Source organism: Anabrus simplex, chromosome 12 (genome assembly GCF_040414725.1).
Source record: "Anabrus simplex isolate iqAnaSimp1 chromosome 12, ASM4041472v1, whole genome shotgun sequence".
NCBI classification, from domain to species: Eukaryota; Metazoa; Arthropoda; class Insecta; order Orthoptera; family Tettigoniidae; genus Anabrus; species Anabrus simplex.
The window spans coordinates 73,254,511-73,281,372 of record NC_090276.1 but is presented as its reverse complement, the minus strand read 5'-3'; the positions used below and the strand labels follow the sequence as shown (position 1 = coordinate 73,281,372).

The 26,862-nt window shown below is 39.9% G+C and overlaps 1 protein-coding gene across 2 annotated transcripts in view; it reads left to right on the top strand.

Annotated features, from left to right (window-relative positions):
* The window catches only part of LOC136884469 (inositol 1,4,5-triphosphate receptor associated 1), a 286,150-nt gene that overhangs the window by 247,721 nt on the left and 11,567 nt on the right, over window positions 1-26,862 (top strand). For both annotated transcript variants that reach the window (XM_067156658.2, XM_067156659.2), the window contains 6 exons: window positions 4,515-4,633; window positions 6,471-6,567; window positions 6,656-6,739; window positions 18,584-18,699; window positions 24,471-24,587; window positions 26,065-26,214. In XM_067156658.2, coding sequence (XP_067012759.2) covers window positions 4,515-4,633; window positions 6,471-6,567; window positions 6,656-6,739; window positions 18,584-18,699; window positions 24,471-24,587; window positions 26,065-26,214 — 683 coding nt within the window. The remainder of the gene's footprint in view (window positions 1-4,514; window positions 4,634-6,470; window positions 6,568-6,655; window positions 6,740-18,583; window positions 18,700-24,470; window positions 24,588-26,064; window positions 26,215-26,862) is intronic.

Sequence of the window (26,862 nt, the reverse complement as noted above, 5' to 3'; positions counted from 1 at the left end):
ACATTTTGTTGTAAATTTATTTATTTGAAGTTACCAACATACAAAGTTATTAAGTTTACTCTAGCAATACATAGGATGAATTTTACTTTACAATTCCATTATAGTATTATTATCATTTAGACTTTCACGGCCCGTGTAACTATTAATGAAGTATATTTTTGGGATTATGCTGTGTAATTAATTATGCACACTCTACGCGAGGTTTATATTGGGCAGATGTCGAGAACGGTATGTACTTGCATCAAAGAACGTACCAGGTGTATCAGACTCAACCAACCTGATAAATCAGCTGTCGCTGATCATGCCCTAACACCTGGTCATGATGTCTTATTCCAAGAAGTGGATGTTCTTGCCCGTATAAAGCAATATCGCCCAAGAATTACCAGGGAGGCGGTTGAAATACGTAAACACCCAGATAATTTCAATTGCGATACAGGCTACAACCTCAGTGAATCATGGCTACCTATTATCAGAACCATTAGAGAATGATGCTTTACTGTTGCCATTCACTGTCCCTAGCATGGGGCTAAAATGGCGTCCCTTCTACAACTTAGGGCACCATTTTAAGTTCATTGTTGCTTTCTCCTAGCAACCTTTAACGCATCGTTTCATTTCTCTGTTGTCTCCTGATGAAGAAATGCAAGGTTCTTATTGAAACGCATAGAGTGTGTGTATAATTAATTACACGGCATAATCCCAAAAATATACTTCATGAATCATTATAATATTGTTTCAGTGCACGTGGCATTTTTGAAATGAAAAGTCCTGTTCTTTTGATTTCAGTTCACCTTAAAGCCATAGGATCTGTGTGTAAAGAACACAAGATTAAGAGGTTGTATCCTTTTTGTATTTGTCCGTGCAGTTAGAGTCTCGTACCTGTGAGCTTGCATTCGTAAATTCGTTGATGGAATATACTTTCTAGTCTTCTCATTTCAGTTCAGTTTACTTCAATTCAGTCATCCGCATTTAGGGCTGTGGTAGATTTCCTATAATTATTTACCTCGTCCTTTCTTAAGTGATTTCAAAGAAGTTGGAAATTTATCAAACATTTCCCTTGGCAAATTATTCCAATCCTTAATTTCTCTTTCTATAAATGAATATCTGTCCCAATCTGTCTTCTTGAATTACAACTTTATCTTTGTAATATGATGTTTCCTGCCTTTAAAAGCTCCACTCAATTTTATTCGTCTACTGAGTCACTCCACTGACAGCTCGGAACATCGTGCTTAGTTGAATAGTTCGTCTCCCTACTCCTAAGTCTTCCCAGCCTAAAGTTTGCAACAGTTTCGTAACACTATGCTTTTGCCAGAAATCACACACAACAAATGGTGCTGCTTTCTTTCAGATCTTTTCCAGTTCTCGTATCGAGTACCGGTAACCCTCGTGTGGCAACCATACTATAATCGGTGTCTTACTGGAGACTTAGACGTCCTCACCTTTGCTAAGCCCTTGAATACTCTAATAACCAATATTTAACCGTTATTTACAAACCCGTTAATGTGATTACGCCAATGAACATCTTTCCTTATATTAACTCCTAAGTACTTACAGTGATCCCCATGAGGAACTTTCATCCCACCAACACAGTAATTAAAACTGAGGGGACTTTTCCTCTTGGTGAGAATTAGAACCTGACTTTTCACCACCATATCATTGTCGCAACATTGTCAAGGTCGCTCACAGTTCTCCAACTTATTTATTACTCTATACAGTATAACATCATCTACAAAAATCCTTACCTGTAATACCAGTTCTTCACTCATATCATTTATATACAAAAGAAAACATAAAGGTCCAATAATACTGTGCAAGGGACCCTCCTCTTAATTGTGACAGGATCAGATAATGGTTCAGATTTATATTTCCTAGAAATTTGGCCAACCATTCCATCACTCTTTTGTCTAGTCCGGTGGTCCTCAAACTGTGATACATGTACATCTAGGGCTATGCCTGAGACTTTTAGTAGGGGAACAAGAGCAACCTTCAGGGAAGAAATTAAATATAAGAAATATATAAGAAGAAAGTAAAAAATGTATTTAGGGAGCCACGGTTATGTGAACAAATTGGATCCACAAATTGTCACTGTAATATTTGTCCCAAATGGAAGATAGTAATTGCTTTTACTCAAATAAAGTGTAAAATTAAGAAATACTACAAAATATTTTACTTGTAGAGAATAATATGAATACATACTTTTACTACCTTACAACTATTTTTTCTGCTACCTCCCAGCGCTTCCGTATGTGTTTTGTTTGTCTAACACTTTCGTGTGTGATGTCTTTGCTCACGGAAGTTGTTTGAATTAATTAGGTGTCTTTTTTCATGTTCATTCGTTTTTTTTGGCCTAACTCATTCATTAAGTGATATATTTATTGGTCCAGGGATCATGCTATTTTCCTTTCAACAAAAAAAGTAATATATTTATTGGTCCAGGGATCATGCTATTTTGCTGTTTGAACTGCCCACGCTAGTCATATGGACAAAGATAATGAAAATTTACAGACATAGCACTCCCATTCGTCGGTGCTATCCCTGGACCTCAAGAAAGAAACAAAAGATGGCATAAGCAGCGGAATGCAACATAAGGGAGTCCTGTCTACAGCTCATAAGTAAGTATAGATATTTCTCTAGTAACCGTAACGACGGTATTTCTTAATTTACTGCAGATTTTACACTTTATTGGAGTAAAAGCAATTACTATCTTCCATTTGGGACAAATATTACAGTGACATTTTATGGATCCAATTCATGACTTTCTAACCTTAACTGAGCCAGCTCAATCAATTAAGTCTCAATATTTTAATCAGACGAGCTGTTCCAATATAAATAATAACTTATTTTCAGCGATCACTTACCAATGTTTATGGTATCACACTATCTTGCCATCAAAACTGTATTAGACACGCACTGTTTACTGGAAACTGTGGAAACACATACATACCATTCTTACTCTGATGCCATATTTTGCAAAATTGTGATAAAATTCATTTTAGAAAGAAATATCTGAGTATGCTTAGAACACAGCTTGTGTGCATTATGTTTGTTAATAATTCAATATATGTGTGTATCCTTTTTAATGAAACAAAATAAGAAATCAATCAATCAATCAATCAATCAATCAATCAATCAATCAATCAATCAATCAATCAATCATGATCTGCATTCAGCGCAGTCACCCAGAAGGCAGATTTCCTATCTTTTTTTAATTGATTCCAAAGAATGGAAATATATTGAACAACAAATGTCACGCCATGCACGCCCATCCTGTTGAAAGTTTGATGGTTCCCAATATCTGAATTCCAGAATTAAGATTGAAAATTTTTCATCCTTGTTTATTAATTGAGCCTAAATGTTAGTGTTTTGTGAGACATTCAATCCTTTGTTACTTTATTATCATTGATACAGACACAGACTCTTAAATTTCTTGTGATGTGTTAAAAATTAAATTTTTTTAAATTTTTTTTTTATTTCGTGTGGCTATTTCTAGCCGGGTGCAGCCCTTGTAAGGCAGACCCTCCGATGAGGGTGGGCGGCATCTGCCACGTGTAGGTAACTGCGTGTTATTGTGGTAGAGGGTAGTGTTGTGTGAGGTGTGTGAGTTAAAGGGATGTTGAGGACAGCACAAACACCCAGCCCCCGGGCCATTGGAATTAACCAATGAAGGTTAAAATCCCCGACCCGGCCGGGAATCGAACCCGGGACCCTCTGGACCGAAGGCCAGTACGCCGACCACTCAGCCAACGAGTCGGACAAAAAAAAAAAAAATAGATTAGGTTTTAGTGTGTTAAATATTTGTGCCCTTGTTTGTTGCTTAATACTAAGGATCCATACAGTTTAGAAAGCTGAAGCTAATTTCTTAGTGAGTGATGTAAAAGACTTGGTTGTAGAATGATAGGAATCTTCTTTATTCATGACCAAAGAAACATAAGATCAAAGCAACTAATGGAATGGAAATAACAACGAAAAAATAAAGTTGTATATAGATACATAGGAACATGAAAATACAAAAGTGTAAGGACAATCTCCTCGCAGATGTACTGTCTCCACATCAATGTCAGTTCTTCTACACCCATTTCTTTCCAGGTTGCCAACAAGTTTGTTTTTGCTCCCCAGCTTCATCATGAGGGCAGACATGGATACTCATGGAGGGGCCATCTTCATAGATCTTCAGTCTTGATGTGTGAAGTGTGAGGAAAAGAAAATTGAAAAAGGGAAGAGAGACAGCATCAAGATGAATAGAGGTGGTAAAGAACGAGGACAAGTAAAAACACAGAAATAGAACCCAACAAGTAAAGAAAAGGAAAAAATACACATGACAAATCAAGTCAAGATCTGTTAAGATGGCCACTCAGTGTGTTGATGTGTAAGAACTGGGATTTTAATGAGGAAAGAGCCAATCTATTTGGAGATGCATTGTCCTTCAGTGTTTTCATGTTTGTCACTGTCTCCTGTTGTCTGTTTCTATCTTTATATAATTGAAAAGTTTGTGACAACATAGTGCTTCTTGTTGCTAGACTCTAGGGGCAGTAAGGCAGGAGGCAAGAGTGTCACGAGCCTGGGATGTGGCCGTCACCCACACGGAGAACGTGAAGCTGCTTCTGGAGAACGCAAAAACAGATCTCGAAGATACAAGGTAAGTTAGTGGCGGAGAGTTTCACTCACCAATGCAATGTCATTTTTGTCTGTTTCACCATTTGCAGGAACTTGGCTTACCTTTCAGAATGTGAAATGGAGCATGAAGAAGTAATGGTTGATGAAGAACAAGAGAAAGACAGATCGTGCTAGAACTAGGAGATGACGGTGGCTATGGACATAATAATGGCAGCAGGCTCAATAGGAATACATTGGCTGTACAGACTATTTGGAGGGATATGGAAGAAAAAAGAAGTCTCAGAAAATCAGGGTAAGGGTCAAATAATACCATTATTCAAGAAACGTGATAACAAATGTAACAAATGACAAAGCAGTTCTACTCACAGATTCACTAGCTGCCATACAAGCAGTATCCTCAAAAACCAAACCCCATTTATCGAGAATTCATCACATTAAACATCTACTAACAAAATTAAAAACTTTAAAGAGAAACATCACTTTACAATGGATCCCTGCACATGCAGGATAGAAAACAATTAACTGGCTGATGAACTAGCAAGAAAAGGCTCTAGTACCTACATGACAACCAGACCTCTGGTAGCTAACTCAAACAAGAACATAACCACAAATAAAACCCTTGAGAAATGGAAGAAAGAAACTACCCAACTTATTACAACAAATAGAAAAAAAAAAAAAAAGAAATGACCAACGAGACAAAAATAAAAGCAAGCTGAGGAAAGAAGCAGTGGTGATTTTCAGATTGGAAACAGGACATGACTGCTTAGCTGCATATCTACCTAGAATCAAAATATACGGTACCCGAAGTAAAAGTGTACCATCTGCAAAATCACTGGATCAGTGATGGACCCGAAACACCTACTTCAGTATACAGGACTCAACCCAACGCACCGTAAAAAAAGGCAGTTTACCAGCACTATACTGGACAGCCAGAGACAAGATGAAAGAAGACTCTCTTTCCTAATACATCTGTACTTTATTAATGTTATTTGTGTATTACTGTTGTCTAGAGATATTGATTTTGTATTGGAGTTACTTTCCAATAAAGCCATAGGTTACAACAACAACAACAACAACAACAACAACAACAACAACAACAACAACAACAACAACAACAACAACAACAACAACAACAACAACAACAACAACAACAACAACAACAACAACAACAACAACAACAACAACAACAACAACAACAACAACAACAACAACAACAACAACAACAACAACAACAACAACAACAACAACAACAACAACAACAACAACAACAACAACAACAACAACAACAACAACAACAACAACAACAACAACAACAACAACAACAACAACAATAATGTAACAACTACAGAGGAATAATTCTCATATAACATGTAGTCAAGATATTTGAGAGCATACTGGAAGAAAGATTGAGGGTAAAAATAGAAAAGGATATAGCTAAAAAACAATAAGGTTTTAGGAAAGAGATGAACATCTGATCTTTACCCTAAGGCACATGTTGGAGAAACAATGGGAGTTTGGGAAAGATTTGTGAATGACATTTATAGACATTGAGAAAGCCCATGGCAGGTGTTTTTGGATGCACTGAGGAAAAAACAAATTGACAGAGCAGAAGTGCAAAAAATAATATGTTTGTAGTGTAAAGACAGAGCTTAATCCATATGAAAGGGCAAGCTGGAGTAACTGCAAAAAAGGCCAAAGAAAGAAGAAGTGTTTTAATATTGAACATTTCAATAGCCCTACCCTGTTCACACATGTGATTGTTCCCTTTAGTGAGTAAAATGCTAATTCATTTTAGTTTAGAGAGTTTTAAAATTTCATTGTTATTGAAAGCTTACATTGTGCTAATGTTGATGTTCTAGGCGCATGCTCACCGAGAACAGGCAGCAGCGGTTGGTGGGGCCGGAGGTAGAGCCAGCCACTCCGACACGGGTGCGTACCTCGGCGGCAGACAGACCGGTAAGTGTGGGGATGTTTTAGCTCGTAACATGCTTGTAGTGCTTGTAAGGCTTGCTGAGCTGTACCTAGCCCGCCGTATTGTTGACAGGGCTCCAAGCGGAGAGCTAGTATCGCCACCATCGCACGGCCCGTCACGCCCGCTGGCTCCTTGCACACTAGTCGCAGTTTTGCGGTGAGTAAATACATGTCACTCTGTTCTCTTTTAACACAGACAGTGAAGTCTTGTTTATTAGCTTTCATTCGGCTCCTTAATACAACAGTCATCATCACCTCTCCTGTTGTTTATCTGGCTTTCTCTCTATGCAAAGGCTGTACTTATCCCCCCTCCCCACACTGAGCTGTCGTGTTTATTCTGCTATATATTCCTGTCTATCTATGAGGGCAAGCCAGTAAGTATCTGCAATTTTGCTCTAATTGTCTTTAGTTGGCTCTATGGCATTGTGTGGTCACCAGCCACTAGATGGCTCCATTGTGTACGTCTGTGGTAGGTTTCAGCGTTATCACATCAGTACATCTTGTGCTATTGCAACGTAAAGATGGCCGCACCATGCTCTGTTTGCACCAAGGTAGAACAGCGTTTTGTGTTCCGTTTTTTTGGTCTGAGGGTGTACCAGGAGCGGAAATTCATGGAACAGTCACTCGTCTGTTATTCAGGATCATATCACGCACTTGTTCAATATTGGCATCAGTTACGGCTGCAGACGGACGCCCGGGTCTTTCCTGATCCTTCACGCACCTGCGACCCCTCTTGAAATGTTCAATCCACTGGTAAACACTTCGCTGTGGCAAACCATGGTCCCTGTATTGTGCTGAAAGTGTTCTATGAATTTTCGCTCCTGGTACACCCTCAGACCACAAAAAACGGATTATGGAACGCTGTTCTTCCTTGGTGCAAACAGAGAGTAGCACGGCCATCTTTACATCGCAACAACGCAAGCTGTACTGATGTGATAACACTGAAACCTACCACAGACGTAGACAACAGTGCCATCTAGCGGGTGATGAGAGCACAATGCCAAAGAGCCAACCTAAAGACAATTAGAGCAAAATTGCAGATAATTATTGACTTTCCCTCATAGAACAATCACATTTCCTCTTTCATCTGGCTTTCTTTCTATTCAGAGACTGTCTGAGCTGTCGTGTTTATCCTGCTATATATTCCGGTCTAGCAAGACATCACTGCCAGCTTTAGCTTTGTGTATTTGCCCTCCTGGTGCTAGTGGACAATCATTAGATCACAAGTGTATTGTGTAGTTTGGTGCTGTAAAGTTGTTTGTTCAGGACACTAAGCACTCTTTGCAGAAACTGGCACTGCAGTAATTCTGACATTCCGTTTTACTCTACCAAATGGCCATCTCTGTTGGGTCATCATTGGCTGTGTTTTGGGCCAACACCAAGTATGTTAACACAGAATCTTTCCAGAAAGCCGCATCAGCCGCTGCTAGACCCCTCCAAGGTCTCAGTGGGTCGACGACGTATCAAGACCTTCTTCTTCTTAAGTCGTCGTCTCCAAACGGAGGTAGACGGTCCACACGGCCAGCTCCGATCTTGATGTTGCAGCCATGCCGTGTGGATTTATTGGAATATCTCTCAGGATTTTTAATGCAGTGGTTTCTCGTTGCCTTCTGCATCCTAATGCCATTGACCAAACTGGTTCCTCCGCCTTTGGGAACAATTTCTTGTCCCCAGGACAATAGAGTGCCCTTACCCATACCCGTTCATCCACTCTCAAAGAGACTGTTGGCACTTGGTATAGGGGATCTCCTTATACCGGGAGTTAATCGGTCCCTTCATTCGTTAGCCGCCTGCATATAACGATAAGACAGCAATCAGCTTCAGAGGATTCCTTAATAAACAAAAATTCAAGAGACCGAATTTCACTGAGTTAAATCAAACAACACCACAAGTCACTTCGGGAAAGAAGAGCAGCTGAAGAGAACAGATTTTTAAATTAAGACATAATATCGACATGAAAAAGTCCAGTTTTTAAAATCAACAACTAAGAAAAACAAACACATCAGATATGAACAAAAGTGCTATATAATTAAAATTTTAACATCTATTTAAAGTGAATAGGAATAGTTTTAAATTAGGTTAGAACATAAGCAGATCCATCTTCCCTTCCCACTTCACCACCCCACTCAACCCTCCCCACCTATTTTAATTATTTAAATTTTTTTTTTTTTTAAAGCATAACAAAGGTGCTATTTTCAGAAGAAGATAATTCTGTGTAATTTCACCTAAGCAATGTTATGTAGCTGAAGATGTTGCTACGGAATGAAACATGTTCTACAAATAATTAATTTGGTTAAAGCAAATATATAGTATCAAACAGGTGGAAGTTCAGTTTTACTGAGCTAACTATACGAACTGATGACAAGAACTATCCTCTCAGACACACAGAACTGGGAGCACGGAGAAACACATAGCAGTCTCCCTGGGGATCACGATCCTTGATTCCGAGAGACTCATTTCCATATCATGTGATTTTAATGTCTGGTGTTGAATAACAGTTGAATGCCTGTGTGAAACACCGATGGCCACGATAGAGGACTGTCCCACCTTTCGAGCTGACCTCATGGAGGGGATCAGAGTGGAGATTTCCACTCAACTGTTTGTATGCACACGTGATAAAGGATCAATCTGAGAGGTTAAATGAGCAAGTGAACTTCACTTGGAGCAATTGACCATCATAATATTGATCCAATTCCAGGTCACTGTTTTCTGTTGCACAACTTTTGTTATGCTAATTGTTTCCTTCTAGTTTCTCTCTCCACGTCACCTGTCCGTACATCTACATGTTCCTACTGTGGGCACTGAGCTCGATAAGTGCGGCCAGTATCCAGTATTCGGGAGACAGTGGGTTCAAACCTCACTGTCTGTCACCAGTCCTCAAGATGGTTACCCCTTGTTTCCCATTAACACACCAGGAAAATGCTGGGGCTGTACCTTAATTAAGGACACATAGAGAGGGAAAGCATTGTAATCTGGTTGGATCCTGGGGCCTTCAGGAGGTCTCCACGGGAAGGGCCAGTCGAGTCATCATTGGGTTGGCGGCCTTCTTCTCACCAGGGGTGATGACTCGGCCGGACGGTAGGTTAATATGTGGTGTTTGTTCTGTTTGTGTTTGTTTATATGGTGGAGTGTGGTGGCTTAGGTTGGATTATTTTATTGTGAACATGTATTTGGGGCTGAACGCCTGTTATGTTCATGAATAAATGAATGAATGAATTAAGGACACAGCTGCTTCCTTCCCACTCCTAGCCCTTTCCTTTCCCATCGTCGTCATAAGACCTATCTGTGTCGGTTCAGCGTAAAGCAAATTGTAAGGGGAAAAAGCGGATCGGAGGAAGAGCCTGAACAGTTAGTCTTATCCAAATAATGGAGTGTACCAATTGAACTTCAAATGTATTTTATTCCTATCTAACAGTTTTTGAGTTCTGACCCCAGATATATTATCGCGTCTTGCCCACCCCACTTCATTGTCACAATATGTTTCATTGTTTAAAAAGTACAACTGACCGTCAATAAATCAAATTAGTCAATCAATACTGATGTGCATTTAAGGCAGTCGCCCAGGAGGAAGATTCCCTATCTGTCGTTTTCCCAGCCTTTTCTTAAATGATTGCAGAAAATAGGAAATTTATTGAACATCTCCCTTGATAAATTATTTCAATCCCCAACTCCCCTTCCTATAAATGAATATTTGGCCCAATTTGTCCTCTTGAACTCCAACTTTATCTTCATATTGTGATCTTTCCTACTTTTAAAGACACCCCTCTGACTTATTTGTCTACAAATCTCATTCCAGGCCATCTCTCCACTGACAGTTTGGAGCATACCACTTATTTGCAAGTAATTAGTACTATTGTAAATCCGTATTGAAATTCACTATACTTATTAAATTATTAATTGTTTATTAATCAACCACCTATTCAATACTTAAAAGACTTAAAATTAGGATTTTATCCTTTTACATTATTTGGAATGGGACATGTTTCGCACTTTTGCAGGCATCTTCAGACATTGTATCACCTCAAGATTAAATCAGGATCCTGATTTATTGTTAAAATGTGTATTAGAATTTGATATTTATATGCTTAAAACTTGTTAAGCAAGTCCTTATGAAATAGTTGAAACAGGGTTGTGATAATGTATTAAAGTATTAAAACAACAGGCTAAGCTGTAATCAATAATGAAGTATATCTAGGATACATAGTATAATAGCGTATGGTGACAATAGTATATAATCTATAAAGCTATTGTAATTTCATTGTTTGAACTATAGAAAACACATTCCAACAGGAAATTCTCATTATTTAAAATGTTAAAAATACTATACAATGTCAACATTAAAATTATAAAGACATACGATTGAAGTCTTGAATTCGAAAGATTAACTTTAATTTCTGTACCATTCCAACTAATGTAAAAGGATAAAATCCTAAGTTTAAGACTTTTATGTATTGAATAGGTGGTTGATTAATAAACAATTAATAATTTAATAAGCATACCACTTAGTCGAGCAGCTCATCTCCTTTTTCCCAAGTGTTCCCAGCCCAAACTTTGCAACATTTTTGTACCTCTACTCTTCCGTCTAGCTGCATGTCTAACATGGACTAACACAAGTGTTTGAGGTAAGACTTCCATGCCTCTAGCATGCTGCATGTGTTCCACCTTACTGTTCAAATTATGACTGACTTTCCTTGTTTGAAATATGTCTGCATTTTAAGTTGTTTTCACTTTACAATGGCGAAAAATGAGAGTATCCTCCTATTCAATACATCATATATTCCGTCATTAGATGGAGCAAACAAATTCAAACATGTTTCGGCTCGCTTGAGCCATCTTCAGTGAAAAAATTAGGGGGGTTGGAATAATTTACATAATATAAGTTGAAAAAATGCTAAAAAACATAATGAAAGAGCAAATGAAAAAACAAACAAAAGATAGCCTAGACAGAAACAAAATTAGCACAAATATACAATATTTACATCAATATGCAGAGCAAAAAACAACTTATTGCAACAAAATTCAGTGAAACAGGTGTTAATTTAAAATAATAATTGAAACTAAAAACTGCGTTAACCTAAGAAACAAGGGAATGAGAAAACAAATGATGCAGATGGAAATGAATAATAGTAGCACATGGTGAGGTTGTGGACCTCATAGTTTACAAATTATTGGTTTAGTAAAAATGACAAAACAGTTTGAAATTGCTGTCAAAATCATCCTAGTAGAAACCCATCACATCAAATTGGTCAGGAGGAGAGCGGGAGCAAACATTTTTGAGAAACCAAGCCTGATATAACCTGCAGGCGAAAAGCCTGTGACAAGGAGAAAAAACACCAATGAAATTTAAGGCTTTAGAAATGGCAGCATTCTCAATATCTTCTCAATCTAGCGGTCCCTTTCTTCATTATTGTTTCATAATGTTGGCTGGTGTCTTGCCTTATTATAAAGGGGTCGGAAGGGCCGCGTATAAAAATTGAGAAGCTGTGTTGAGTTTAAGTTGTTGACGTCTTACTAAATTGGTTGAAACATTGAACAGCTGTCTTCAGTGTTCAAGATAGAATCCGTAGAGGAAAGCGAAGGAGAGACTGAAGGAACTTGAATTTAACAAAAAAGTCAGCTAAGGATAATATCTTCTTCTTCTTCTCATCATTTGCTGTGTCCCGTCTTGCGGGTTGGGTTGTGAATCAAGGCAAGGACCTCCACAGTTTTCTTTCTGTCCAACACTCCCTTCCCTCCTCCAATATTTTTTCTACTTTTACTCCTCTCTTCTCAATATTCTCCATCCGCCTTGTTCTGGGCCTTCCTCGTTGTCTTCGTCCTATTATTTTTCTCATAAGTACTAGCTTTGGAACTCTATCCTCTTCCATTCCCATCGTGTGTCCACACCATTTCAACTTACTGGTCTTGCACCTTAAGGAATCTAATTCTCTCTCTGATTTCTATATTTCTGATTTTGTCTCTTCATGTCTTCCCAATTATTCCTCTAAGGAATTTCATCTCGGCTGCTTGGATTCTCCTCTCATCATGTTTTGTTGTTGTCCGATTTAATTCCAACTTTATCATCATTTTATGATCTTTGCTATTTTTAAAAACTCTGCCGAAGCTTATTTGTCTACTAATGTCATTCCACGCCGTCTCTCCACTGACAGCTTGGAATATTCCGCTTAGTCGAGCAGCTCCTCTCCTTTCTCCCATGATATCCACGGAATAAGTCCTCCCAGCCCGAAGTTTTCAACATTTTTGTAACGTTACTCTTTTGCCAGAAATCATCCAGAATACGTCATGCTGCTTTCGTTGGGATCTTTTCCAGTTCTTGAATGAAGTAATCCTGGTCGGGGTCCCATACACTGGAACCATACTCTATTTGTGGTCTTATCTGAGACTTATATGCTCTCTCCTTAACATACAGTACTTACAAGGGAACATCCACAATGGTGAAGTCGCCGATCGCGATGAAACTTAGCAAACACTTTGAGGTACATGTAAAAACAATGCCAGCATCAATTTTAGGCGCCAACATCCATTAGCGCATTAACTAACGGGCCTAAAAGTTGCGACATTTCAAGTTCCGCGCGATCAGCGATGAATACCTGCTGGCCAATGCTAAGCCGGCACACACACTTCCCGTCTGGAGACACACCCTCTGCACCGCCTTTTACCCTCCAAGTGGTTCTCCCCAGCACGTTCCCCTCCCTTCTCGTCGCGCTTGCGAGGAGAAATAAAACAAATAACTAAAATACATGTTGTTATGTGTATATGTACTGACAGGAACAACGAGAACACAACTGTTCGTTTAAAAACAACGAGAGTGTTATCGGTAATGAAATGAAATGTCGTATGGCTTTTAGTGCCGGGATATCCCAGGACGGGTTCGGCTCGCCAAGTGCAGATCTTTCTATTTGACACCCGTAGGCGACCTGCGCGTCGTGATGAGGATGAAATGATGATGAAGACAACACATACACCCAGCTCCCGTGCCGTAGGAATCAACCAATTAAGGTTACAATCCCCGACCCGGCCGGGAATCGAACCCGGGACCCTCTGAACCGAAGGCCAGTACGCTGACCGTTCATCCAGCGAGTCGGACAGAGTTATCGGTATCAACATATAAACCTACAATTTCACATGCAGCGCAAAAGACCACGCTTCAATCTACGTTATTACGGCCTATGTCCGCAGTGTGACATCTCCCCGTGAGCGTCAAAACCTATTTGACAATAGTTGACTGCTTAACACTCACCCTCAATCGCGTCATAAAGCTGCAGCTCCAGAAAGTTCAGCGGACCTTCTTCACCGTGACTTCCGTGCTTTGCCTGAAGATGAAAAATAATTTTTGACACGCTCAGTGACATTGCCCTTAAGGACTCGTCGCAAACGTTTTCATAAATATTTCATAAAATGTAAACTGCCTATACAATGTGGAAATTCCAAGGGAGAGCTATGAGGACGGCTGATAGCGTACGCAGTGTAGCACAGGTTCTGTTCGACGGCTAAGCAGACGGCAGCGCGGGGAGAGGAAAACGAGTGGTGCTGAACCAGGCGGGGCGGAGGGGAGGAGGAGCAGAGGTGTGGCACAAAGCAGTGTTCCGGCTAAGCATTGGTCAGGAGGAATTCATCGCTGTTCGCGCGGAACTTGAAATGTCGCAACTTTTAGGCCCCTTAGGTAACGCGCTAATGAATGTTGGCGCCTAAAATTGATGCTGGCATTGTTTTTACATGTACCTCAATGCGTTTGCTAAGTTTCATCGCGATCGGCGACTTCACCATTGTGGATGTTCCCTTGTTAGTACAATTCATATGAAGAGATCTGTAGCCTTTATTTACAATCCTGTTTATGTGATCACTGCAGTGAAGATCATTCCCTATTAACACCTAGGTACTTACAGTGATCCCCATAAGGAACTTTCACTCATTCAATGCAGTGATTATAAACTGAGAGCACTTTTCCTCTTTGTGAATCTCACAACACTGTCGAGGTCTTTTTGCAGTCGCTCACAATCCTGTAACTTTTTTACTACTCTATACAGTATAACATCATCTGCAAAAAGCCTTATCTGTACTCTGTCTGTTAGGTCATCAGCACGGAGGCTGGTTGGATCCTCAAATAGCACCACCAAACGTTATGCAGTTACCAATGGCAGCGCTAAAATGAGGCGTACTAGGCAAGATGAGGAGTGAGGTAATTTGCCATTGCTTTCCTCACTCGGCCAGAAAGAGCTATTGCAGTTCGACTGACCCTATGAGCAGTTCTTTTTATAACACTCAGACGCACTGGTCCTGCTCCGAATGTCATTACTCAGCACCCAGCAGCTTCCATAATGTCACAGCCATAGCTACACTTTGCTCTGGCCTGTGCCAAAAGCACTGCATCCATCAAAAAATGGCAACAGGCGATCTTATATAAGAAAACATAAGTTTCCAATAATACTGCCTTCTTAATGATCAGGATCAGATAATGCTTTGCCTACTCTAATTCTCAGAGTTCTATTTTCCAGAAATATAGCTACCCAGTTCAAGATAGAACATTCTGTACTTATGATGAAAGCTAGAAAATATAATATGACAAATGCATAACTTTTAGTAAACTAGGCCAGGCTGAGTGGCTCAGACAGTTGAGGCGCTGGCCTTCTGAACCCAACTTGGCAGGTTCGAACCTGTCTCAGTGCAGTGGTATATTTATTTAATTTAATTTTGCACAATGTGCATAATTAGAGGACATACTCCTAAGCATTTTCACAGAATTTTGTCAGATATATTTCTCTGTGCTTACATGTCATCACGTGATATCTGTCACATTGGTTATCACAAAGTTTGCACACGCATAGTTCATCCGGTTGGTGGTAGATGTCTCTCGTTCAGATACGGTGGTGAAAACCATTAACAGCAAAACGCGTTATGAAGTGTCTCAATGCGTAATTGGCTTTTATCCATTCTCTGTTGACCATAGCATCTGTAGCATAAAATTCAGGAAAATATTTCTTCTCTTTTTCCTTGCAGTTCACGGAGTAGACTCTGGTATGCTTCTGTTGATGGCACGCATAGGTCGTATCTCAAATCCTCAATGTAGAAGGATTCTTTGGCGAGAACATATGTCAGACGTGAGGGTGTGTACTTTGAAATACACAAGGCCTTTTTCAGGAATCTTGCTTTTAATTTTTCGATTTCCTTCACATTCTTCTTTCTTAATTGGTCTCAAATTAAAGTCAAACCATATGTCACTACTGGAGTGATTTTTAACTTGAAAATTTTTAACGCGGTATTTAATGATAACTTCCGTAAATTCGGTATACTGTTTATAGTTGATAAAGTGGCGATAACTCTCTCCCGAACATGGATACTGTATACATTTCCGTGAGTCTGTAATGTAATTCCCAAATATTTGAAATGTGTTACGATCGATAGTGTGTCTCTTTTATACATTATAACATCGTTAGCTGCCGGTTTGCCTCCTTCCCTGAAAGTCATTGACACATTTTTATTTTCATTTAATTGAAGTTCGTTCTCGGTTGCCCATACTGTAAGTTTGTTGAAAGCCTCCTGGAGATTCGCTAACTCAGTGAATACAAGCACCATGTCGTCCGCGTATGCGTACAATTTGACCTTTTCTGTTCTAATGCTCTGAGTTACGTCCGCAGTTACTATGTTAAATAGGAGCGGACTAAGCGGATCACCTTGCAAAACTCCGTTTGTTTGTTCTATCGGATCTGATATATCAACATTGTTATCTATTTGTATGAAATTTTTGTTCAGAATGTTCCTTAAAATCCTCGTGATGTAATTTTTCCTAATTGTTTTTCCAGTGTATCGATTGCTATATTTCTATTCACGAGGTCGAAGGCCTTAGTGTAGTCTATAAAGACAGCGTGTAGTTTACGTCTGTGGAATCTTAAAATGCATCTTCTATATCCCCTTGTAAACATTTTACCAGTGAAATTCTCAAGTTTTGTGCAAATGTAATGTTTGTCAGTTTGTTGTAGTTTATGCCTTATGATGATATGTTTACAATTAAGAAATCATTATATAAGGTGTAGGGAGAGTGGATCCTCTATGCGGTGGTATATAAAGGTGCTCAGATACGTCAGTCTCGTGTCGGTAGATTTACTGGCACATCAAGAACTCCTGTCGCACAAAATTTCAGCGTCTCCAAAAACTGTTAAGTAGTTAGTGGGATGTAAAACAATCATTATTATTACTTAGTAAACTTGACCCATGATTGACTTCATTTAGTAACACAATCTCAATTCTTCTCTATAAAAGTAAGTAAAAATCCTCAGCCTGTTTCCAGTAATTCGACCGCATCAGGAATGGAAAGAATGAAGCCCCATCCAGTTGCGAGGAAAGGCATTGTGCCATCTGCCAAAGCCTGTCGCACTCCTCTGGGGCAATGATTAATGAATGACAGATGAAATGAAAATAATGATATTGAGAGTGTTGCTGCAATTAAAGGTGACAGGGAAAACAAGAGTGCCCAGAGATAAACTTGTCCTCCGTCCGCTTTGTCCAGTGTAAATTCCACATGGAGTGACCAGCTTTTAAACCACGGAACCCAGCTGTGAGAGGCTGGCATGCTGCTGCCTGTGCCATAGAGGCTTCACTCTCCCTACACCTTATATAATGATTTCTTAATTGTAAACATATCATCATAAGGCATAAACTACAACAAACTGACAAACATTACATTTGCACAAAACTTGAGAATTTCACTGGCCATATTAACTTTCAGTAATGCAAAATTCTGTTCAGCAAGCAACATAAATAATGATATTATTCAGAGCTGTGGACTGTTTGAAGATACCAGCAGATGAGACGGAACAGTTTATTAATGAGATCCAGAGTGATCTGTCCCATGTGGTCGCCTCATGACGCAGTGTTTACTAAACATTGTACAGTTGACAGGCTGATTAATTGTACCCTTGTAATAACACACTTTCTTATCATGGAGGAGCACTGATTCAAAAATGAGGACATATTAAACTCTACTGACCAATTAATTTTAAATATGAGGAGATATCAGAAAATAACTGGAATTATTTTATTATTGGCTGCCTTTATATAAATTCCCTTACAGACTTCTACCTCGGACACAATACAACGGTTCTAGAGAACTAAGGTTATGTTACAAGGAGATTCCCACCTTCCAATACTTGTAATATATCTTATAGCTAGTTTATTGTTTACATGACATAATCCAGCTTTATCTCTAAGTGTGATAGTCCAATTTCATTTCTAAAGCATTCTGTCTCAAAACCGAGTCTCTATGCTGCTGACAAAGTTTTTGTACATTGCTTGCACCATTTCTACAGTTTGTGTACGCACTCTCTTTTTGACCATGGTTTCCAAAACCTTCTCCCTGAAAACAGTATCGTATGTCTTCGTTAGATGTATGAATGTCATGACCATATTCATTCTATATTCCCAACTCTTTTCCATTAAATGTTTCTTGCTAAAGATTGGGTTCACTGTAGAATTTCTACTTCTAATGCCGAGCCATGTTATATAGCTCTGAATGTTGGCACAGTTAGAAAAGATGTACAAATCTATTCAATCAATAATGATAATTTGTAGAAAATTATATGTATTTCAATTTCTATTTGTGATGAATTTTCAAGTGTTTTGTTCATATAATATTACATTCTATTACCACAACAGTTTGTATATTATTTTGTTGCCTCAAAACTTTTCAAGTACATGCGTGGGGACAGCAGTGACCAACACGATGCACTGCGGGAAACTGCTAGTATTGTATACATCTGTATGTATAGCCTGTATACCTTATTTTATGTAAATATCTAATCCATCATATGCTAAATAAAAATAAAATAATAATCAAAACAATGTGATTCATATCATTTTATGAGGCTTTACATTTGAAATCAGAAGATGCTCTCTTTGGCTAACACTTAACGTGGCTTCTGCTGGATCAGTTGAAGAAACATGTAAATATTGTATGATAATATGTGTTATTGTGGTGTTTGTAACAACCACAATCTATTGTCCACAGGAAGCGCCAGGCAGAACAAGGAGCGCCCTGAGAATGGCAGGGTTCTTCCCTCGCAGTAGTACAAACGAGTCTTCTCTCGCCTCTCTGGATGCAGGTGATCTGGCTGAGAACCCAGGGTAAGTTTAACTCAAAAACCCAGGATATCTTTGATTATTACTTTCTACAATATTTGTGCAATCTAACAGATTACAGAGTGAGCCAGAGATATGGCTATATGTTACAGATAAATGAATGACACAATAGCTGAGTCCTGGCATTGCTTCCACTTACTGACCTCCATTCGTCAACTCTTGTTCTTTTCTGACCCCGGTGGTATTAGAGCACTCGAGGCCTTAGCAGTCTTTCATTTTCATGCCCTCGTGGCCCTTGTATTTTCTGGCCGATACCTTCATTTTTTGAAGTGTTGGACCCCTTCCATCTTTTCTCTCAGATTAGCGTTATATAGAGGATGGTTGCCTAGTTGTACTTCCTCTTAAAACAATAATCACCACCACAAAATAACATCAACAATGCCGAGTCACATAATTGCCTCAAACTGTTTGCCATTAACATCACAGCATAGTCGGCAATGCTTTGGAAAATCACTTATTGCTTTCAGATACACGAATAACAGTATAGCACGAATTTCTTCCTCAATTCTTTCAGCATTTCGATGTCTCATGGTTTTTGAGCGTAAACTTTCTTTTTCAAACATCCCCATAACTAATAATTACAGGTGGTGAGATCGGAAGAGCGAGCTGACCATTCTGTCGGCCCTCTCCTTCCCACACACCTGTTTAATGATTTGCGATTCAAACTTTCCCTTGCCACAACAGCGTAGTGAGAAGGTGCACCATCCTGCTGGAATGTGCACTATTGGTGCTGAACGCATTGCATCCCTGGCACCACAACTTCATTGAGGATTTCACAATACCATTCACCGTTAACTGTCTCTCCCAGAACTCGCATGCCTAGCAATCGTTCCCATCAAATCATTGCTAGAACTGTCACTAATCCGCTAGTGATGGGACATTCGATTCATTTTACTGAATCAATTCATTTAATTCCGTTCACGTTACTGAATCGATACAGTGATCCAATTCACGGCACATTAGTCACTGCTTCTACTGTACCTGTGTATTATGTGCTAGTAAGACAGCAGCAACAGCATTCTGTGCTCACAGTTGCCATCTGGTCTTCATACTATGAACTCCTTTCTTAGAAAAAAAATGCTAGTCACTCTAATACATCGAAGGTTTCCAGCGACGCAGGGTGGGAAAGGTTAGGATTAGCAAGGTAGCAGCCATGGCCTGAATTAAGGTACAGTCCCAGCATTTCCTGGTGTGAAAATGGGGAAACTACGGAAAACCGTCGGCTGCTGACGGTGGGATTCGAACCCACCATCCCCCGAATGCAAGCGCATAGCTACGCGATACTAACCGCACGACAACTCGCTCAGTCATTTTTGAAAATATGTATTTTTCTATCAGCTGAGGATTTTTTAAAATCGTCATATTTTGTATAGGCTACCCGAGATGTACAGTAGCCCACTGGTTTTCTGTTTCAACATACTGTTGGTTAAGTTATTGCGTCTGTCCACATATGATTGAAGTCTTGTGCAACGATGTGACATATGAACTGAGAGAATACTGAGCCGTTCTTCCCAATATAAAACAGGTACTTTTGAGTGGTCATGAGCATGACTCATAGTCATAGGGCAGGCTAGAGTCGAGTATAATTGTCAAATGTCAACTAAGTTATAATACTAAGATTCATTAAACTAATAAATAGTATAACCTAATAGCCTACCTACTTACTAGCTACTTCAGAATTATGTTTTGACTACCTTTTTAACACTGCAAATAAATCCATCTATTATTTAAACCTCGCTGTAAGAAGAGGACAGTGAATGCAAATGGGTATTATTTTCAAATGAGCTGAGCTCGAGAGTCCATTATAGCATACGATTCTTTCAGTGTACCCTGGCTCACTGTACGTCTCGCTGCAGCGGAAGCTCGGCTCTCCGCCAGTGTCCAGTGAGCCAAAAAGGAGCCATGTGTATCTTGTGTCTCACTGAGCCGTGCTCGTTCACGATTCTTTCGGTGTGCCATGGCTCACTGTATGTCTCGCTGCAGCGGAAGCTCAGCTCTCCGCCAGTGTCCAGTGAGCCGATAAGGAGCCGTGTGTATCTTGTGTCTCACTGAGCTGCGCTCGTTCACGATTCTTTCGATGTGCCATGATTCACTGTCTTGTTGCAGCGGAAGCTCGGCTCCCCGTCAACGTCCAGTGAGTGCGCCACTCAGCACTGTCTGCTGGGAGTAAGCTGAATCATGTGCCTTGAGCTCGCCGTTCCTGTGAATCGATTCACTCGGACACTTGAATGAATCGATACACTGCTTCGAATCATGCATTCAGTAGCCAACACTATAATCCGCATTTCATATGCTTGTCTTCAATAACTTTAGGTGTTTCTTTCGCATAATAGTGACACTTGTGTTGATTAACATTCTCATTCACCTAAAACGCAGCTTCGTCTGAAAAATGCAATTTTTTGTACCAAGATTCATCAGTTTCACATTCCATCAACACAGATTCAGGGTCATTTTCACTCAATTCATGAACATGAATCGCCTTGAAAATTCTGTACTTCTCACGTCTCAAAACATGAGACACATTGGACTGACCGATGTCAAGTTCACATGCACCTTGGCGTGGTGATTTCCGGGGACTATTCCCGAATGTTTCCACAATCCTTTCTGTTGTTGCTGTGAGGTCTTCCAGGAGGTTTTCCCTTCTGAATGTTTCCTGTTGTCAGCAGTCTGTCTCTTCACTTTCCCACAGTCAACGGTAGCAATGTTATGTTAAAATCACATCTCGTGCACCTCACGATCATTCTGAAAAGCAATTGCCCATGCAGGTACCGTAACTTGCTGCTGTATATTCAGCGCCATTTTGGTTAACAATGTTGTGTGTCGATAGTATGGAGGCTCGACTCTCTGACAGCACCATTCTTCTATATGTAAGAGTAACATCAGCAATCGATCAAACCGATATCTGTATTTCTGCCTCATCATTACAGTGAATAAAATTTAAAACCCTGAATATAAAGATTTTTTCCGCCTAATTACTTCAGTAACCACAAGATGGTGTACAACTTCACTTTTACTTTTCAGATTCTCAGACAAATTCCTGTCATAGTGCAAAGGGGGCGAGATATACAGTATTTTTAAATTTATAATGCGAGTAAATTTCTTTTTTTTTGTTAGTGGTTTTACGTCGCACTGACACAGATAGGTCTTATGGTGATGATGGGAAAGGAAAGGCCTAGGAGTTGGAAGGAAGTGGCCGTGGCCTTAATTAAGGTACAGCCCCAGCATTTGCCTGGTGTGAAAATGGGAAACCACAGAAAACCATCTTCAGGGCTGCCGACAGTGGGATTCGAATCCACTATCTCCCGGATGCAGCTCAAAGCCACACGCCTCTAACTGCACGGCCAACTTGCCCGGTTTTCTGTAATTTTAAAGGCGTTTAGTTTGAATGACTTCTCATCATACAGTGTTATATATGATGACTGACCTATTGTTGTTGTTGTTGTTGGTTGGTTGGGTCACCAGTCTATAGACTGAATTGATGTGGCTCTCCATGCCATCGTATCCTGTGCTGAACCTTTTCATTTCTACGTAACTTAGGCCACTGCGATGTCCTTTAAGCCTCGGCAATATGCCTGTTTGCTTATGACAGGTAGTCGTTTCAGATTTTTCCATTTGGCACTGATAGCTGACCTCTGAATACTAGCTTCAGCATGTCTTGACTCAGAGTAACAACTTCACACACACAAAACTTGTGGCTTAAGTCCTTCTTCTTTTGTTTTGGCCGACTGTGGACCATGTCAATTCGAATTCAGTGTCATCTGTTTCTGGTCTTTGATCCTTCATCCTTTTACTTTGCTATCTCCTCCTTTCTTCTGTCCACAATGCTTGGGTATGGGATCTAACTTTTTCTCGAAACATCTTCGTGGTCTTGATCCTTGACTTGTAAGCATCCCTGTTGCTGATTTCTGTTCCTTGTATTCGCATTTCTTCCAGGTCTTTCTTCACCTCCTGATATCAGCGCAGAGTTGTCTGAGTTTTACATTCATCAAGATATTCTTCTTGTTGTAAGTGTTCATAGTTTATATGGCAAGTTCATCTTGTTGATTCTCTTTCTGACAGGTTATTGTCTATCCCCTCCCCAGATGTTTGAATTTCTCCACTCTCTGAATCGTTTCTCTCTCAACTGTCATCCATCTGGGTGCTGTTTCAATGTTGGTCACGTATTGTGTCTTCTCGAAGGAGATCCGTAGGCCTGCCTTACTTGCTTCTTCCTTGAGGTGGGTAATTTGGTTCTGTGCCTCCTGTATTGACTCTGACAGAACCACAATGTCATCCGCAAAGCCTAAACAGTCAACTCCAATTCCTTTGTTCCTGCATCCCATTCGTATACCACCTATGCCTTGCATTTTGCAGTGCCACTCTCTAATCACTTTGTCAAGAACACAATTGAATAGAAGGGGAGATAGGCCATCTCCCTGTCTGACCCCTGTTTGAACCCCAAAAGATTCCGATAGGATCCCTCTGAACTTGACTTTGGATGTTGTGCCAGTCACTGTGTTTAATGAGTTTACTAATTAAGTTTCCTGATTTTTCCAAAACTTCCATCGTTACTGAAGCTATACATCTCAATATAACTGGAATGAAGTTCTTGTAGATCAGTTCACTATGTAATGATAATGTTATTGGCTTTACTACTACTTTACTACTTTTACGGTTTTCAGAAACGTTGAGGTGCCAGAATTTAGTCCCACAGGAGTTCTTTAGTATGCCAGTAAATCTAGTGACAGGAGGCTGATGTATTTGAGCACCTTCAAATACCACTGGACTGAGCCAGGATCGAACCTCCCAAGTTGGGGTCAGAAGGCCAGCATCTCAACCGTCTGAGACACTTAGCCCGGCAGTTTACTATGTGAAGTGGAATATTCTGTATTTCACTACCAGTCAAAGCAGGTAGTGACTTAAACATTTCTCCAAATCCTTTCTCTTGTAGACAGCACTTTCTATGAACTATAAACCTAGAGGCCGGCTATTGGAATGTGGTGTTCTTGTTGCACTTAAAAATGAGACCTACAAGGGCAGAAGACAGTTTATTTGCAAGTAGCTCAGGATACCTAGACCATGATCTTGTTCACCATGAAACCTTTGATGGACGTTAGGGAAGATAACTGTATGGTAGTCTCTACAGGAACTGAAATAGGTGAAATTCTTCCAATAAATATTCAAGGGCAGTCTCCATATCCTCATGTAAACTATGGCCTCTCAAACACTCAAAATCTCACGCATGGACAATGAGGGGCAGAGGTTCTGTGCACCGTGCATCAGTCCGAGTCAGCTTGGTTCGGACCAGCGTTTTGTCTTGGGGCGACTTGGCCAAGCTCGGCTTGGATGGTGGAGTGCTCCAGAGCAAGTGAGAAAGGGGGGAACAGGTGGAGTGAGAGAGAGACAGAACTATTGCTCAAAATCAAGGCATGAGTGATCTGCACTCTGGTCAACCTAGCAAAGTCGTCTTATGCACCTTGTGCCCCGCAAGGCAGCACTGCATGCACCCTGAGAGGCCCTGATATAGACTGACTCTCTCATGAATCCCAGTTCTTGTACAAACAAACAGATAGACAAAAAATTGACCTGAATCTAGTTTTCACTTTTATGTACCAAATTCAAACTGAAAAAGAAGTATGAGGCAGAGATTTGAATTGTGCAAACAAAATTCTAATTGTATTTATACAGATGGATATCAAACACTCGCTAGTTTTCATAATGTGAACATTTCATGTGATAGTTGTCGAAATGACTAGAATTATGATTGTGTGTTGCAGCTCTGTGAATGGAGATGTGAAAGAGAAGAGCGTGGAGTCTGCTGAAGGCAGAGTGGACCAGTCGTTGGACAACGAGCAGAACGACGGTTGCGTGGACCAGCACGACGAGGAAGACAAGTGAGCATTTAGGTGGCGGTGCTTTTGCGGCCTGTGCTTGTAGACAGGATATAGGCTCATGCCATGTCAAGAAAACAAGGTGAAACTCTTTACATTTTGCAGAGAACTGTGCTCCGCGTCTTCAGAAGAAAATCTCGACTCTTCATGAGGAACTCTTCTACAATATCGAGGGTTGGCTCCGAGAGGAAGCTGACGACAACATCAAGCTCCAATTACACCGAGTGTGCGTGAGAACTATCAGGGACTAATGTGGTAGAAGAAATAAATAGATGCTAATGAAATAAAGTGCAATGAAAGACACTAGGATAGAGCTGAAGAAGGGAAAGAAAGTAGATGGAGGAAACCAGAGGATGATAATAATGTGAGGGGGCATAACTGGTGTACACACACATGAACTGACTGTTGATGATCTATTTCTTCTCAAGACACGGAGCAAAGTTCTCTGAAAAATGCAAAGAGTTTCACCTTATTTTCTCGACACGGCGTAAACCCATATTATATCTAGAACTAATTTTTATTTTGCAAATTATTTGCTTAAAAACTAGTTATTATTATGCCAGTCCTGTGGTGTAGGTGTTGGGTGCCTGCCTTTCACCCAGAGCTCTCAATTTGATTCCCAGCCAATCTTGCACATCCAAGCAATTTTGTCCTTTGAATTCCACAAACTATCACTAAGGGAACATAAAGATGTAGCAGTTTCTTCTGTTGGTGTGAATTGGATTTGATTAAACTTCAAGTAACTTCTGGAAGATAATACTTCTAATGTTGATTAATGTTAAATATATAAATTAATCAATCACTCACTACTGATCTGCATTTAGGGCAGTCACCCAGGTGGCAGATTCCCTATCTGTTGTTTCCCTAGCCTTTTCTTAAATTGTAAATTTATTGAACATTTCCCTTGCTAAGTTATTCCAATCCCTAACTCCCCTTCCTATGAATGAATATTTGCCCCAATTTGTCCTCTTGAATTCCAACTTTATCTTCATATTGTGATCTTTCCTACTTATTCGTCTACTAATGTCATTCCACGCCATCTCTCCGCTGACAGCTTGAAACGTACCACTTAATAATACCAATATTGCATGGTTCTGGCTTATGTTTTGTACACACTGAACTGGCATGAGTGGTTAAAAGACCAGCTTAGCCCTTTCCCATCACTGTCAGTTCAATGTAAAGCAAATTGTAAAGAAAACAGTTCAATTTTTAATGGAAGGAGATCCAGTGCAGACTGTCATCATCCTCTCCTTCTCCACCTTCCACCATTCCAGGTTTCTTCTTCTTGCACTCCTCTTTATCCCCCTTGTTCCAGGTCTCCCTCTCACATCATCTCCATCATATGTTTTGGTATTCTTTCCTCCTATTTACAGGTCAATGTCCACTGATTCTTGAGCAATAACTGAACACAGATACATACAGTATATTGTTCCCCTTCAGGACATGATTTAAAAATGAATGCTTCTCACTTGTTCCTAAGCTTCCTGAAACAAGACGACGACGATGCGTTCATCGGAGAAGATCACGACGGTTGTGAACTTCCCGAAGTTGGAGACACTGCCAACTTGCTGGACGAGCCCATCACGCTTTTCAGGTGTCAACAGACTTCCCCGACAGTGAGGTGGATAAAGTGAGTATAGCAACAGTTCTCTAACTTAATGTAAACAAAAACTGTGACTTGTTTATGCCTTTTTGATAGAGAACTGGTCAGATTTAGCACTTCCAACTCATTAGGCCATGCTCAGAACATATAGTACATATTTCGCATTGGATAAGGTTGTGGGTTTGAATCCCACTGCTGTATGGTTAGCCATTTTTGTTCTGTACTTAACATCGCGTCAGTATGTACTATGTTGTAACATGCAGGCAGGTAGGGCACACAACAGTGTTTACTGCACTATTTATTCATAATTAAATAATGAATACTATTATCAGTCACAATTCTTTTTACTAAATTGTATTATAAACAACCTCGGTCAAATTCTACCACACTCAACAATACACCAGATAAATTCAAACATAAAAATATCCCGTGAAAACTGTGAATGTTTTTACATTGGAAAAACTGGGAAAGGAAGGTTGCTTGGTATTCCACTGTGGTAGGAAGGGCACACGAGAGCACTTTGTAGCAATTGACAGGAATGAAATGCCTCAGTAATTATTATTTATTTATTATTCGCCAAGTTGGGACCACGATAAATTTCATTATACATTCAATTTTTTATTAGTCCAGTAGATTTTCATTAGCACATCGTCCGACCACAGAGTAGGAAAAGTC